At 53.7% G+C, this 16,242-nt stretch overlaps 2 protein-coding genes across 2 annotated transcripts in view; one reads left to right on the forward strand and one right to left on the reverse strand.

Annotated features, from left to right (window-relative positions):
- The window catches only part of ZNF276 (zinc finger protein 276), a 17,236-nt gene extending 3,663 nt beyond the window's left edge, over positions 1 to 13,573 (forward strand). Inside the window, exons 2-12 of the mRNA XM_015406688.1 lie at positions 16 to 82; positions 3,693 to 4,032; positions 4,340 to 4,389; positions 5,581 to 6,090; positions 6,485 to 6,563; positions 9,497 to 9,574; positions 10,031 to 10,144; positions 10,231 to 10,306; positions 11,523 to 11,640; positions 11,918 to 12,017; positions 12,812 to 13,573. Coding sequence (XP_015262174.1) covers positions 16 to 82; positions 3,693 to 4,032; positions 4,340 to 4,389; positions 5,581 to 6,090; positions 6,485 to 6,563; positions 9,497 to 9,574; positions 10,031 to 10,144; positions 10,231 to 10,306; positions 11,523 to 11,640; positions 11,918 to 12,017; positions 12,812 to 13,097 — 1,818 coding nt within the window. The 3' untranslated portion in view covers positions 13,098 to 13,573. The remainder of the gene's footprint in view (positions 1 to 15; positions 83 to 3,692; positions 4,033 to 4,339; positions 4,390 to 5,580; positions 6,091 to 6,484; positions 6,564 to 9,496; positions 9,575 to 10,030; positions 10,145 to 10,230; positions 10,307 to 11,522; positions 11,641 to 11,917; positions 12,018 to 12,811) is intronic.
- A 62-nt stretch (positions 13,574 to 13,635) lies between these two features.
- The window catches only part of FANCA (Fanconi anemia complementation group A), a 45,951-nt gene continuing 43,344 nt past the window's right edge, over positions 13,636 to 16,242 (reverse strand). Inside the window, exons 39-43 of the mRNA XM_015406689.1 lie at positions 15,849 to 15,954; positions 15,672 to 15,747; positions 14,575 to 14,731; positions 14,393 to 14,485; positions 13,636 to 13,755 (exon numbers count right to left, since the gene is read on the reverse strand). Of these exons, the coding sequence (XP_015262175.1) occupies positions 13,645 to 13,755; positions 14,393 to 14,485; positions 14,575 to 14,731; positions 15,672 to 15,747; positions 15,849 to 15,954 (543 nt within the window). The 3' untranslated portion in view covers positions 13,636 to 13,644. The remainder of the gene's footprint in view (positions 13,756 to 14,392; positions 14,486 to 14,574; positions 14,732 to 15,671; positions 15,748 to 15,848; positions 15,955 to 16,242) is intronic.

A 16,242-nucleotide genomic window follows, 5' to 3' on the forward strand; every position in this document is an offset into this window, starting at 1 on the left:
CCCGCCGCCCGCCAGCAGGAGAGGAGCGCGCCGCCGCCGCCGCCGCAGACCGAGCGATGGGCCCCGCCGGAGGCGGGAGGAGGTGAGCCAGCAGCCCCGCCGGGAGTCTGCCGCCAGCAGCGCCGGGCACACACCCCCCTTCCCCCGCGAGGGCGCAGAGCCCCCCTGCAGGGCCGGATCGGGGCCGCCTCCCGCCTCGGCCCTCTCGCAGACGCCCCGGGCGGGCCCCGCTTCGTGGAGCATGTGCAGAGCGCCGCTCTCGTCGCCGGGGTGGGCCTGCCGGGCGCAGGCGGTGCTGCTGCTGCTGCTGCGGGAGGGGGCGCTCCGGCGAGCCTGCCTGGCTGCGGGCCTGGGGGACGACGGGCGCATGGCTCTCTCGGCACAGCGCCCTCCTGGCGCCGCCGCCGCCGCCCGAGCAGGCCTCGCACAACCCAGGAGTCGCGCCCGGCTGCAAAGGGCAAGGCTGGCCGAGGCCGCGGAGACGCAGGAGACGGGCGCCTTGGTGCCCTGGCGCTGCCCCTCGCCCCTCGCCAGCCCGAGCCGGTGTCACCTGTGGCTTCGCCCGGAGGACCAAAGCAGGGCAGCGGTGCCAACTTCTCCTGGCTTGGAGAAAGGGCCAAGGCCAAGATGGCTCTAAGAGGGGGCGAGACGCGTTCGCGGAGGAGAGAGCTACCCCTGGCGGCCAAGGCTCCCTCTCAGCTGTGGAGTCCTGTGAGCAGAAATCCTACTTTATGAGCTCCGGGCATGAAAGTGGTGAGCGGGCCATTGGGCTGCTGCGTGAATTAGTTCGCTCTGGAGCCCCGTCCTTCCTGAGCCGAGGCAAAAACGCATAAGCCGGAGGCTCAGAAACTGTGAGCTAGCTCACACTGACTCAGCTTAGAGGGAGCACTGCTGGTGACTAAAGGGAACCTCCATGTTCAGAGGCAGTCCACCTCTGAGTCCCAGAGCCAGGAGGCAACCTCAGGGGAAGGCCTCGGCCCCTGTGCCCTTTTGTTGGCCACTCCCTGGGCCAGATGGACCCTGGCTGCTCTGACCCAGCAGGGCGCTTCCGAGGCTCTTCTTTTCATGCCGAATGCTGCAGCCAGGCCTTAAATAGCCAAGCTCTCCTTTAAAATAGGAGGGGGCCGAAGAACAGCTCTGATTCCGGGAGGGCGCTGGGCCTGGAACAGCCTGTGCCGCCTCTGTGAAAGTGAGCCCTCCCTTTGGCTGGCAGAGCAGCCACGCCTGCCGACTCCGCTGCAGGGGAGGGGAGGGAGGGAGAAGAGCCTCTACCCTGCTGTTTACAAACCAGGAAGTGCTGTTTCTGCCTTTGGGATCAGAGAGAGGGGGCAGAAGGGAGCGACGGGGATGATCAGGGGTCTGGAGACTGAGCCCTACCAGGAAAAGCTGGGGGCCCTGGGAATGTTTCGTTTGGAGAAGGGGAGACTGAGGGGGGGACAGGATTGCTCTCTTTAGATATTCGAAAGGCTGTCCTTTGGAGGAGGGCAAGGAGCTGTTCCGGTTGGCAGCAGAGGAGAGGACCCGAAGCAACGGGTTTAAGTTACAGGCAGAAAGGGTATTAGCTGGATATTAGGAAACACTTTTTCACGGTCAGAGTGGTTCAGAGGTGGGATCAGCTGCCTAGAGAGAGGTGGTGAGCTCCCCTTCACTGGCAGCTTTCCAGAAGAGGCTGGGTGGATATTGGTCAGAGATGCTTTAGGTTGGTCCTGCATTGGGCAGGGGGCTGGACTAGATGGTCTGGGTATGGCCCCTTCCAACTCTGTGATTCTATGAATGGTGCTCTGTGGAGTGGCAGATTTGGCTTGCAAAGCTAAGAGCAGAGTTTGCTTCCAAGGAGACAGCATAAGGAAAGGGGCCTGTTCCCTTTGCCCTTGGGGCCTGAAGCAAGGCCTGCCATCTGGCACGGAGGCCCCCTTCCGGCACAGAGAAAAGGGTAGCTTTCCTGTAGGGGGTGTGTGTGTGACATGACAGAGGTGGGGTACTCTTGTGCCAGCTGAGGCCGGGGATGTTCAAGGGGAGGTCACTGGCTTGCCCTCCATCAGCAGCTGTTGCCGTGGTCCCTAGAATGTCCCTGGAGCAGGGGACTGAAAAACCTCCCACGCCACACCAAAAGGGCCCATGGAGGGGAGAGTTTGGTCCCAAGACTTCCAGGTGACCCTGTAGCCGGCCCCGCACCTTAGGGGAGAGTGAGACCCACTGCAGGGCAGGCGAGGGCGCACGCTGCCAGCAGCCCTCTTCCTCCAGTTCATACAAACTGACTTTGAGCAAGAGTAATACAACCCCTCCTCCCCCCCAACTGTAACCTGAGAAGAGCTGTAGAAGGGGTTGCATATCAATAGTAGCCCTGCTTGCAAATTCTATTGGATGTAAAGAAGAGTTTAAATCTGGGAGGGGGGGGGCTTTCACAAAAGATGTGAAATCTACAGAATCTGCACCCTGAGCAGGTTTTGCAAATGAAATGTTTCCTGAGCTGAATCTCTGCTGCAGCCTGGGGGGGGGGGGGGAAACCTCAGTACCACCCAGGCCCCCCCCCCCGCTTGTTGTTGAGATTTCATCAAGCAAAGGTCAGAAACTCCCTCTTGTTTTAGAAACTAATAATTTCAGGGCACTGAGCTCTACACCCAAGGCAGATTCCATGGCTTTCAGGCTTTTCAGCATGGAATAGACCAGGAGACCAGAACATGGTGCCCGCTGGCACCTTTCCTGGCACCCAAGTGCTTTTAGACAGTGAGCGGAACCAGGTGGGTCTTTGGTTCGGCAGCAGCTGCAGCTCAGGAATCTTCACTGTAGTGAAGGTAAACTGTAGCAGCCACTGGCTGGCCGGCTCTGCCTCCCGCAGCGGTCATGGCGGTGCCCGCCACGTTGTGTCAGAACACTAAAGGGCTCAAAAGGGTTGGAGACCCCAGAATAAACACAGGGGACATACATGCTGCTTTCAACCTGTATCCCAAAAGATAGCCTAGACTGGCAAGGACTGCTTCGCCATAAAGCCTCTTGAGTCATGCTCCTGCACACCAAGAATTCACTGGGTTGCTCCTTGTCCGTTATGGAGGTGACTTTCTAAGGCCACTCGTGCATTCATTCCAGATTGTGTCAGTATCACAGGAGGTGGTAGTTCCGCTGTATTCTGCTATGGTCAGGCCTCACCTGGAGTCCTGTGTCCAGTTTTGGGCACCACATTTTAGGAAGGACGCTGACAAGCTCGAGCGTGTCCAGAAGAGGGCAACGCTCGAGCATGTCCAGAAGAGGGTGAGAGGGTTGGAATCCAAGTCTTACGAGGAAAGGCTGAAAGAGTTGGGTATGTTTGGCCTGGGAAAGAGAAGGCTTAGAGGGGACATGATTGCAGTCTTCAAGTATCTGAAGGGCTGTCCTGTAGAAGATGGAGCAGATCTATTCTCTCTTGCTCCGGATTGCAAGACTAGATCTAATGGGTGGAAATTACAAGGGAGTTGTTACCGGCTAAATATCAGGAGAAACTTCCTAACTGTCAGAGTGGTTGAGCAGTGGAACAGTACTCCTTCATTGGACGTTTTCAAGCGAAGGCTGGACAACCATCCTTCGGGTATTTTGAAGGGCTATCTTTTGGCTGTGCTCCCGCAGAGTGCAGGGGGTTGGACTAGATGACCTGCAAGGTCCCTTCCGACTGTAACACTCGTATGATTGATGATCTTTCTTTGCTGCCTTCCCTGCAGGAATTGGCCGGGCTCTGAGCACGGGCTACTGCCGACTTTGCCACGGGAAGTTTTCCTCACGGAGCCTGCGGAACGCTTTTGGGAAGGTGCCCACGGCGGGCGAGAGCTCTGAGAAGCAGCGGCGCCTGGACCAAGTCTTCTTCACGGATTTCCAGCGCCTGGTGGGCGTGGTGGTCCGGGAAGACCCCAGCCTTCCCCAGTTTGTCTGCAAGAAGTGCCATGCCCAGTTCTACAAGTGTCGCAGCCTCCTCCACACATTCATCCAGAAGGTGAACGTCTCGCCTGCTGGCCACGTCAAGGCCCGAGGAAAGGAGGTGGAAGGGCTGCTCTGCTCTCCTAAGTGAGTGGGCTGGGGGGGGGCCCTCTGTGCTGCGAGGGGTGGGGGAGTCCCCTCCTAGTTTCTCAACCGGGAGAGTTGGATCTGGTGGCTCTTTCAGTCTCTTGCTTTGCCACAACAGACTTCCCATGGAATGTGGGGGTGGGTCTGTTCCAGCTGGGAGACTGAAGCCCCCCCCCCCCCCAGCTTTTCCGTCGCTGAAAGCAGCCACGTCAGTTTCCTCAGATTGTGAAACTGCCGCTTCGAGATAAGAGCTTCATGCCATCCTTTGGAGGCCTCTGATTTGTGCTCCTTTGCGTTTTACGTGCAGGAACAGCATCCGCCCATCTCCGCTCACCGCTGAAGGAGCTCCCTCCGTGGGTAAGTCCTTTGGCCGCCTTGGGCTACTTCCTGCGTGGCACAGAACTCCTTCCCATCCACACTTCCCACCAAATTAAGCACTAGCACCCTCAGGTGGTAGTTACCTGTGTTCTACTTCGTATTTAAAAATAACCCAAAGTTTAATTTTGGGTATAAATAAACTTTTTAATTTATTTATTTATTTGATTTACAGGCTCAGGGCAGTTTACATCAACTAATATAATACAATTAAAACAATGCTAAAATGACAGTTTATTACCTTTAATACCTTTCAATTTATTGATCACTCATCCTGCACAGCTGCTGGCTCTGAGCAATTTACAGTTACACAAGTTTTCACACGGAACTAACAATGAATCGTAGGGTAAGGGAGGAGGACAACATATAATTCTTTAAATCGCACACTTTTGCAGCCGACAGGGATTTTGTTCAGCTGTACGCTTCAGGCGTGTTCTGGTCGGCATTCACTTTGGCTTGGCTAGATGGCGTCAGTTCTTCCAGGACTACTTTGAGTCGTAGTTTACACAGAATAATCATCATAAAATACCATGTAAAAACGGAGAGATCAGATGTCAAATCAAATCCAGGTGCATGCACACAAAAGCTTATACCCCGAATTAAACTTTGTTGGTCTTAAAGGTGTCCAGTCTGGACTCAAACTTTGTTCTGCTGCTTCAGACCAACACGGCTGCCCCCACCTGAATTTTTAAAAACATGTTTATTAGCACCCTGCCATTGGACCCAAATAAATAAATAGACGGTAACTGTGGCATTTTCTGAGAATGTCCTGTCAGACCTATTCTACGCATGAAAGCTGCCTTATCCTGAATCAGACCCTCAGGGCCAATCTTGTCTACTCAGACTGGCAGCAGGTCTCAGGCAGAAAGGGTGTATTTTGCATCACCTCCTGCTTGATCCTTTCTAACTGGAGATGCTACTGGGGATGGAACGTGTGACTTCCTGCATGCCAAGCAGAGGCTCTTCCACCACGCCACGGCCCCAACTGATTCCAATTGTACGGCTAGATGTAAAGCCTGTTTTGTAATGCATTCTTTGCTTTAAGGACATGGCTAGACACTACATTTCTAAAACCAATACCTCCGCAGACGGTTCTGGGCATAATGGCGATGGGGTGGAACAGCTGCTTTAGGCCGCAGGCATGCACACCTCTCTCTGTCTCTCTCTCCCCAGCAGACCTGATCACCTCCAGCCCTCAGTGCCTCCACAACTTGGTGATGTGGACGCACAGTCACGCGGAGAGCTGCCGGACCACGCCGAGCCTGCAGAGCGTGCTGTCCTCCGAGTACTGCGGGATCATCCGAGCCGTGTGGGGCTGTGGGGAGGGCCACGATTACGTCATGAGCACCGACTCGGACTGCAGCAGCCTGCTGGTGGACACCGCCTTGTCTGTGAAGCGGGACCTGCCCGGGGGCACCACAGCACACCTGGAGACGGGCAACGGGGTGGCTGTGGGCAGAGAGGCAGCCGCAGCTGCTGCAGCCGCCCCAGAACCCCTGCAGAGCCCGGCCAGGACAGGAGCCGCGCATCAGCCTGCAAACACCGGGACCACTTTGCCAGCGTTGAGCACCGAAAGCCCGTTGCCCGAGTGCCGGGATTTGCCTTCTTTGCACGCCGGAACTGGAGCTGCTCTGCAGGAGAAGAGTCTGCCTCAGCCAGTATGCCCACTCAATGGTAGTCCCGGTAAGAGGTTTTCTCGGAATGCCACACCTGGCAGCAAGTGTTTGTGTGTGTGTGGGGGGGGGGCTCGGTTACGTACCGTACCCTCTGGCTTCTGTGCATCCTCCTCCTTACCACCACCCGGCCACAGTGCCTTGCCCTACAGAAAGCGGGTGATGCCAGTCCAAGTCCCTTCGGAGTTTTCCCTTCTGCAGAGCTGAAGACCAAGCCCTGGGAGATGCAGACACCTCCTCTGCTTTTCCGAGGCTCTTTACTGTCACCTTCTCCACTTCACATCTGGGCACCCATTCTCTCCTTGTAACTAAGCAGGTTCTCCCCCAAATAAACCCGTTAGTTTGCCTGTGGCAGGAGCCGCCGTGCTCTTCTGTGACACGCCGTGTGCTCTCTGTTTCCATAGGACAGCTGAGCGAGAAGCTGGTTCCGCCTGCAGCGTCGGATGAGCGGGTAAAAGACGAGTTCAGTGACCTTTCTGAGGGGTGAGAGAAGAGTGGGTTTGACGCGTCCTCTTTGCAAGCATGAAAATGATTGTCAGAGGATCTCGTTCCTCACCTGTTTGCTTTGAAATGTTGATTACCTGCACTTTCAGCACAGAGGTTCCACAGGCACCTTAGCAAAACAAATCGAGACGTTCAACCAATGCTCCCTCTAAGCTGTGGAGTCTTGTGAGCAAAAATTCTACTTTATGAGCTACTGGCATTAAAGTTGTGAGCGAGCAGTTTGGCTGCTGCATAAATTAGTTTGCTCTGGAGCCATTTTTCCTGAGCTAAGAGAAAAATGTGTGAGCCGGAGGCTTAAAACTGTGAGCTAGCTCACACTAACTCAGCTTAGAGGGAACAGTTTTCAAACTGGGCCAAAGAGCAGTTGTAGTAGGATGGACAATTGATAGAAGCAGCAGCAACCAAGAAAAGCAGTAAACGGCAAACAGGGTGGTCAACAAAAGTGTGGGAGAAGAGCATTCGCGTAGTTTGGCACTAAGCAAATAGGTAGGAGGAGGAATTTCCGCCGTGAAGGCGCCCTAACAGAAAAGGCCCTGTCTCTGGCACCCGCCCATCTTTGCTCTGGTTCGCAACCACATTAATTGATGGGGTGAGCCAGCAATGAGGAAGGTTTGGTTGAGAGTAGTTGGCCTCTTCCTGTTTTAAGGACCATTTGACGATGATTTTCATTGCGCCTTGCCTTGCTTTTCTGAGACTGCATTTCCAAGCGAAACTGGGCCTGTGGCTTTAGACGCAAGAGGTGCTACCTCAGATGGCTCAAATATTTATTGGCATCCTGTATGAGTCTCAGCCAGAAGTCACATGCAAGCACTTCCTTCCGCAACCTACACACAGAGAGAGGCCGGTTGTATGTAGTTGCTGAGTGGGGAGGAAAGGGGACAGTCCCCTCCGTCACAGACTCCAGCTCCGAACGGGTTCTAGGTCAGTGCCTGACCTGCATGAAAGCCTGAAGGTACTCGTTGATGCACAGACCAGAACCCTGACTTCTCAACTGAGTGTCCACTTGCTTGGGCCGGCTAGCCAGTGATCCCAGAGCCCTCTCCGCAGGGACTCAGCAACACACAGCCACCCAATTGCCCCTGAAAGTAGTGGGTACACAGATGTAGCCAGGCCACATAAGAAATCGAGAACCAAAAGGGTGAGAAGAAAGTCTAATGAAGGGCCAATATTAAAAACCTAGTTAAAACTTATAATATACAAAAATACAAGAGAGCCAGTTTGGTGTCGTGGTTAAGTGCGCGGACTCTAATCTGGGAGAACCGGGTTTGATTCCCCACTCCTCCACTTGTACCTGCTGATGTGACCTTGGGTCAGTCACAAGCTCTGGCACAGCTGTCCTTGAGAAAGAGCAGTTTGTGTCAGAGTTCTCTCAGCCCCACCTACCTCACAGGGTGCCTGTTGTGGGGAGGGGAAGGGAAAGGAGTTTGTAAGCCGCTCTGAGACTCCAAGTGAAGGGCGGGGTATAAATCCAATCTCTTCTCTTCTTCTTCTTTATTAGAAAGACCGTTAAAAACATACATAAGGGCCAAATGAAAGCCTCGTTAAAAAGTATAGCCTAAACACAAGGGCCAATGCACATGACCTGACGCTTTCCTGCCCCATTGAGGCCTTCTTCAGAGGTCAAACAATATTGAGGTACACATACAATAAGTGAATATTGGATCAGGAAGAGAAAGGTTAAGCAGCAAGATCGAAAGACACATGACAGAGATGTTAGTGAGGCCTCAAAAGGTGAAAGCCATGTGTCTGGTGCCAAATGCACAGTTGCCGAATTAGAACATCTTCCAATTTAGGTCCAAAAAGCACCTGTGTGGCTATCAAAGTCAGAGCTAGAGTGTCCTCAAGCAAATAGCCTGGAGAAGAGGCACTCTGCCTTAGCCCGTGTATCATCACAGAGCTAACTGCCTGCCTAAAAGAAAGCACTAGATTTGCACGGCTGCTCTTACGGAACAAACGCCTGGAAACTTGGCAAGCCCCTGAATCCCGGCCAGATCGGCTCCAGTCTTCAAAGGTGAAATTGACTTCCCTGGCAGCAGCTGTTTATGGCTTCTGTGCTTGGATTTCTGTTGACAGCAGGTTCAAAAGCCAACAGCTGCAAGCCTCCTTCCCAGAAGTCTTTCCGAGTTTCCCTCATAAGAACATAAGAGACGCCAGTGTTGGATCAGGCCAAAGGCCCATCCAGTCCAACACTCTGTGTCACACAGTGGCCAGAAATACCAGTGCCATCAGGAGGTCCACCAGTGGGGCCAGGACATTAGAAGCCCTCCCACTGTTGCCCCCCCCCCCAAGTACCAAGAAGACAGAGCATCACTTGCCCCAGAGTCCCTATCTATACCTTGTGGCTAATAGCCACTGATGGACCTCTGCTCCATATGCTTATCTAATTCCCTTTTGAAGCCATCCATGCTTGTAGCCACCACCACTTCCTGTGGCAGTGAATTCCATGTGTGAATCACTCTTTGGGTGAAGAAGTACTTCCTTTTATCCGTTCTTACCCGACCGCTCAGCAATTTCATTGAGTGCCCACAAGGAGTTCTTGTATTGTGAGAAAGGGACCTCCTGACCTTCACTCCTAAAAACTTAAACCACTGATGAGGAGGGCAAAAAGTCAGTTTTTAAAATATTTGGAATGCCACTTCCTTTGCTTTGATGGCCCCATTCAGAGGGATCTTTCAGCCCCATAGTAAAGGGGTCCCTCTGCTGGGCCGTTCTCCATGGCAGAGCTACCTTCACCTTGGGTGGCTCCCTCTCAGTCCTCGTTTCCTAAAGTTGTCCAGGGAACAACCCCCCACTGCCTGTGGCTCAGCCTTTCAGGGGCGGTCGAGACACACTCCGTCTGCTGTCAAAATGCTTAAAGGAAGCTTCTGTCCCCCTCCTGCTTTAGTAAAGGAGGTCTTGCTTATTTTTCTCAGAGACTCCTCAAGTGAGGACGAAAACGAAAAGCGAGCACGGTCTTCGGATGACTCTTTTGAGCCTTACCCGGAAAAGAAGTAAGATTTTGTCCTTATTTCCCACTTCTCGGCAGATTCTCGGGGGAGTGTGTGCTTTCACTGCAGTAAGTGTGGGGGCACACACCCATGCTGGAGCCACAGTTTTCAGGAAGGGTGTCTGGAGAATTAGGCCACATGGAGGTGATGAGATCAAGTTCTAGGACTACGTAGTAGGCAAACTGAAAATGCACCAGCCTGCAGGTCCAGATGGCATACATACCTGCAGGTCCTTAAACTCCATTGTGGAAATGTGGACCTCATAGCCAGTATATTCCAGAGGGCTGGAAAATGGCAATTCTCTCTACAAGGGAGGCCTTCGAGGACCATGGTCATTTCTCACTATTAGCAAAAAGATCAGTGCTAGAACTCCTTTTTCCCCTCCAAGCATGATTGTGTTTATACCCTCGGCCAACAGGAAATAAAAGCGCTGGTATCCTTGGTTCCTTCCCCCTTTAGGATGTCCACCAACCGAAGGGCTGAGAGTAAAGAAGCCAAGGCCGCAGAAGAGCCAAAAACAAGGAAGAAGCCAGGACCCAAACCGGGCTGGAAGAAGAAGATCAAATGCGAAAGGTACCGTGCTGAGAACTCCCAGCAAGAAAGCGGGCCAGAGAGAATCTCGCGTTTGCTCACCGGCACCCTTTTCTTCTGTCTTCCAGGGAGGAGCTGCCAACAATTTACAAGTGTCCTTATCAGGGGTGCACGGCCGTGTATCGAGGGGCAGACGGCATGAAGGTGGGCCCAGAGCGGCTTCCTGTCCACAGGGCATTGCTGTGTGCCAGCAGCCGTTGGCCAGGGAGGGGCTTGGATTCCTGGAATTGGGCAGTTTCTGTGATTACAAAACTGATGACCGTCAAGCAGAGGTGGTTGGTGGTGTCTGTTGTACCGTAGGAGTCACGTGAACTTAATTTCAAAGGGCAGCCCTGTTGGCCTGCAGGAGAACAGCGAAATTCGAGTCCAGAAGCGCCTCAGAGACCAACAAGCTTTGGGGGGGCGTTTCAGCTTTCGAGAGTTAGTGTGGCCGTCGTCAGATCTTCGTGCATCTGGTGCTTCTTTGACTCGAAAGCTCCTACTCTGGCACTCTTGTTGGTCTCGAAGGTGCTGCAGGACATGAACTGAAGCCAGCCGCATCAAAAAAGCCAGCCCAGTTAGCCATTCCCATCTCTTGGCTTCTCCACTTCGTGAGAACACACGGAGGCTGCAGGCTTCGTGAGAACAGACGGAGGCTGCAGGGAAAATTATTTATTTATTTATGTGCATTTGTATCCTGCCCATCCCGTAGATGAGCTCAGGGCGGGTTACAACAGTTCAATGAATACAATAAATTTTAAAACACATTAAAACATATAAAATCAATAGTCATGCTTGCGGTAGGGAGAATCTGGCCCATTGATGTAACTAGGTATGGCTGGTTATCAGTAGGTGGGAGACTGCAACCTTGGGGGGGGGGGGGGCAAGGGACCTCAACCAAAGGTCTGGCGGAACAGCTCCGTCTTGCAAGCCCTATGGAACCGAGTAAGATCCCGCAGGGCCCTGATCTCAATAGGGAGCAAGTTCCACTGGGTGGGGGCCAGGGCAGAAAAAGCCCTGGCCCTGGTCAAGGCTAGGCACAAGGCTTCCCCACAACAGACACCCTGTGGGGTAGGTGGGGCTGAGAGTGTTGCTCTTGAGAGAACACCTCTGCCAGAACTACGGCTTGCCCAAGGTCATCCAGCCAGGTGCCAGTGGAGAAGTGGGGAATCAAACCCGGTTCTCCCAGATTAGAGTCCGTGCACTTAACCACGACACCAAAACCACAACACCTCCTGGATCACCAGGAGGTGTTGACTATCAGAGTGTAACACTCTTCAAGGCATATATGGGAACAGGCAGTGTGAGAAAAGCAAGGTGGGAGGGAAGCACCGTGGCGGGGGGGGGCAGTTTGAGTAACCCTCTCTCTTCTGGTGCTCAGAAGCACATCAAGGAGCATCACGAGGAAGTCCGGGAAAGGCCGTGCCCCCACCCGGGTTGCAACAAGGTGTTCATGATTGACAGATACCTCCAGCGCCATGTGAAGCTCATCCACACAGGTATGTTCGGCTTGCAACGGAAGGGCGGTGGCATTTGCCTGAGAGGGCGACGACGATTCCGACCCAAATGGCACATCCCACATGAAAGGGGGGGGTTCCTGACGCTAGCATCTCCCCCCCCCCCCGAATTTTTTTTAAACGACTCTTGTCGCCATCCACAGGGCCCGTGGACAGAGTTCCTCCCACGGCCACGCTTACCCTGCCACCACGATCGTGATCCCTTCCTTCCACAACCACTCTCATGACTTTTCAACCCTGTTTACTCTTCTCGTTGCAGAAGTCCGGAACTATATCTGCGATGAATGCGGCCAGACATTCAAGCAGCGCAAGCACCTCTCAGTCCATCAGATGCGCCACTCTGGTGCAAAACCTCTCCAGTGAGTGCCCTTGGTGTTCTGCTAGGTTTCAATGGACTGTGGTGCTCCAGTCGAGTAGAAGATGCTGATACTTTAGGATTATGTAAAACCTGGCCTGGGATAAAAATGTGCTGGTCAGAAAAAGACCAGCTTGCTTCTGAAAGCATAACTGAGGACTTTTAAGTAAGAAGCAAAGTACACCTTTTCAGCCCTTGGCTTTCTGGATGCATGTGCGTGCACGTGAGAGATTAGAAACAGGGCAACTTGAGTCCACTCAGTGATCCTGCAGTCATCATGCTCAAGGTGCCCAGTGACTTGTGGCTTAGCAGTACTTGGCCACATGGCACTGCAGTGTCCAGCGCACTTCATTGGGGAATCTGGCCTGTCCTGCCAAGGCAGTGAGGGACTGGCATTCATAGCGCAAAGATTTTTTTGGGGGGGGATCAGTGACAGCATGATAGGGAAGACAGCTTCGGAAAGTCTGTGTGGGGGAAGCACCAATTAACAAGGAGCTACCAGGTCCCTTCTCCATACAGTAGATTGCATCTCTCCCCACAATCTCCAGAAATACTGATCTGGACAGCTGATGTTATCAAGGAGCCAGTCGGGTTAGGGTATGGTACCAAGGGCCACTCAGGATTTAGGGGAATAGACCCGCTAAATGTGCAACATTTGGAAGCATCATCCAGCTCCCCTGACGGAAAGTAAGAGCTGGGAGAGCAATGCATCGATTTAGGCAAAGCCAGTTCTCTGGTAACAGAAACAGGGATCCTGCAGTCTTGTCCCAAAGCCCGTTTTGTGCTTTCCCCCTCCAGGTGTGAAATCTGTGGCTTCCAGTGCCGTCAACGTGCATCTCTCAAATACCACATGACCAAACACAAAGCGGAGGCGGAGCTGGAGTTTGCTTGCGATCAGTGCGGGAAGCGCTTCGAGAAGGCCCACAACCTTAACGTCCACATGTCCATGGTGCACCCTCTGATCCAGACTCAGGACAAACTCAAGGCGGCAGAGCCCGAGCCGGAGGAGCTGCCGGATGACCTGGAGGCTGCCGACAGCCAGCCGGTGAAGTCAGAGCTCCATGCGCAGCAAGAGCCCACCTGAGAACGAGGGAGAGGGCAGGGAGAATGGATCCAGCCGGTGGGGGAGATTTCGGTGTACATTTTAATGGATTCTCTACAACGAACTTGGAAATCGCTTCCACGATCATGAAAAGCTTCCTGTCGCCGTGATTCTCTCTGTGCGCTTCTGTCTGACGCCACAGCAGTGTTGTGTGGAGTGACACACGCTTCTCTGAAGGGGGCCGGCGGTCCTGGTTTCCTTCGGTGCAGTGGGGCACGTCGGAGGTATCGCACACCTGTTGTAAAGGTGTGCGTCCGCAGACAACAAACAGATTCACTTCTGGCGGCTCTAACAATGGTAAAAGCAGTTTAAACCCGGGCGATTGGTTTTAAATTAACTTCCAAAGGCAATTTAGAAAAGACAGAACATTTGTAACCTAATTTTTATTGTAACAAAGTCATGGTTATGCTTGTAATAAATTATTTACACGGTACTTTGGCCAGACTGGGCCCTGGGAGGAGTAGTCCTGTGTCTTGCTGGCGTCCGCTCTCTGCTTTTGCCCAGACCTGACTTCAGCCTCCCCCGTCCCTCAGAAGAGAAGCAGCTCGTCATCAGACAAACTCCCCTCGACAGTGGGCTGCCAGCCGTTGGTGAGGGTGGCCTTCAGCTCAGGGTCCAGCTCTCCACAGAGGTCTAGTAACTAAGAGGCAAAAGAGAGGCTGGCGTTTAGAGAGAGGCCGAGCGCTGCTTGTTTAGAACAGAGTCCCCGACAGCTCCCTCCCTCCCGCAGCCAGACCGAGAGGCCACTGCCGGCTCACTGAGCTGCTGGCTTAGCAAGGATGAACTCTGAATGAGACACAGCCTGAGGGCTGCTAAGAGCATGTCCAGATGGGACCGGGAGGGCGGCTGCCATGACTGCAGGAAGGGAGGGTTGAGCACAGACAGAGCTGAAGAAGAGTCAGCTGGTGGGACAGAGACAGGCAGGGGCCCAAGTGCAGCCCCTGCCATTCCAGACAGAAGGGCGGGAAGCCACCTCTGCAGGAAGCTGTGCTCCCACAGTACAGCCGGAACCACCTGCGGACTCTTCTCTTGTGTTTGCCCCACGGTGGGGATCTTCCTCCTCCTACATTGGCCAGCTCGAGTTCTTCTTCATCTCTGAATAGATGCTGAACAGGGGCAGCTTGGTTTGCAGGGGGGTTCGGGCTGATCCACCCCACCCCCGCTCTCCCTCCGCTGCATTTGCATGCAGGACAAGCACCCCAGGTCCATCCTTCCCATCAGTGCAGGTGTTTTGAGCCAGCAGTCTGACGAAACAGTGACCAGGTGTGGCCACATACCTGATGGAGGTGGGAGAAGCTCCCAAGTGGACACTGCGGGATTGCCTGGACCAGGAACCGTCGTGCTGCTTGTATCACTGCTGATGGGTCCTCCTGAGGAAGACGAATGGGTCAGGGCCCCATTTACATGCGGGGGGCACAAGTACAGAGCCACATAAGAAGAAAAGGAACAGCGTGCTTACAGGCTCCTGGCCGTGCGCAAGTGGCTCTGCATGGTCCACCCTCACCGCTGCTGGGCCTTCCATAAACAGCTGCAACAACTGCGTGTACATGTCGACGGCCACAGACAGGAACATCGGCTCTCTGATGAGTCGTTCCGGGTGCAAGGTGAAGAGGAGGCTAGAGAAGAAAGCACAAGATGCAAACGGAATGGGAGGCGTTCAGGAGAGCCAAGCCGCCTCCCGCCTTCGGGACAATGGAAGAGGATGGCATGTTTCAAAGAAAGGAGGGGGGGGGCTTTGCAGACCTCGTTGCCCCAGAAACCTGTACAGGTAAATTAAGCACAAATGGCAGTTTTTATTTTGAAAAAAGGGTTAGGTGAGTACCCACCCAGAGGACAGTAACAGAGGCAGGAGAACAGGGAGAGCTAAGCTGGTCACAGCTCTGAACTCTCACGTGGTCTTTCTCCGATGGAAGGCAGGCTGCTGAGGGACTGTTTGCCAGACTCCAAAGGGCAGTTCTGGTCTTCCAAATGCAGCCTTTGAGACCAAGTCAGGATGACAAGTGGCAAGGATTGGGGGAAGGAGTGGGAGGTGTGGGGGTTGTGGCTTAGCAGTAGCGCACCAGCGTGGCATGTGGAAGGTCCCAGGTCAAAACCCTAGCATCTCCAATTAAAAAAAAGGATCGGGTTGTAGGCAGTGTTCCCTCTAAGCTGAGTGAGTGTGAGCTAGCTCACAGTTTTTTAGCCTCCGGCTCACACATTTTTGTCTTCGCTCAGGAAGGATGGGGCTCCAGAGCCAACTGATTTATGCAGTGGCCAAATCGCTCGCTCACGCCTTTAATGCCAGCAGCTCACCAAGTAGGACTTTTGCTCACCAGACTCCACAGCTTAGAGGGAGCCGTGGTTGTAGGTGATGTGAAAGACCCACTCCCAGTCTGAGTAGACAATACTGACCTTGCTAAACCGTGTGTGTGTGTGTGTGTGTGTGTGTGTCTGATTCAGGATAAGGCAGCTCCATGTGTTCAAGGTCATGACTAATGGTCGTCAGTCAAGCATCTGACATCAAAGTAGCAGTCCACTGAATACCAAAAAAAAAAAAAAAGAACTTGTGAAATTTACCTATAGAAGGCTACTGGCAGCTGCTTCCGGTGTTGATCTGACGCAGCACCATGCAGGAGTGGATCGAGGCTCTGCACTGCAGTGTTGGGGGGAGAGAAAGGGGGACAGGAGGTGAGCTTAGCTGAGCTCTGAGTTCCGCACTGAGCACCCGGAGTCCTAGAGGGAGACGTCTCTTACCCGTCTCTCCCGAGCGGAAGACCTCCAGCCAGCCTGAGCCTTGTTCCTCCAGCAGCCGGGCTACCTGAGAGCTCCAATCCAAGGCTCTGGGCACATCCACCCCTTCCTACAAGTGACGAAAGAAACACACACGCTCCCCTCTGAATGTCTGGTGACCACTAGGAACAATCACTTCCAGGCCGTGGGGAGCAGAAGAGGAAGAGATTGGATTTATAAGCCATCCTTCACTCAGAGTCTCAGAGCCGCTTACAAACTGCTTTCCCTCCCCCTCCCCACAACAGACACCCTGTGAGGTGGGTGGGGCTGAGAGAGCTCTTTCGAGGACTGCTCTTTCAAGGACAGCTCTTGTCAGAACTATGGCTTGCCCAAGGTCACCCAGCAGCTGCAAGTGGAG

The sequence above is a fragment of the Gekko japonicus genome, unplaced genomic scaffold (assembly GCF_001447785.1).
Source record: "Gekko japonicus isolate JY-2015 unplaced genomic scaffold, Gekko_japonicus_V1.1 scaffold386, whole genome shotgun sequence".
NCBI lineage: Eukaryota > Metazoa > Chordata > Lepidosauria > Squamata > Gekkonidae > Gekko > Gekko japonicus.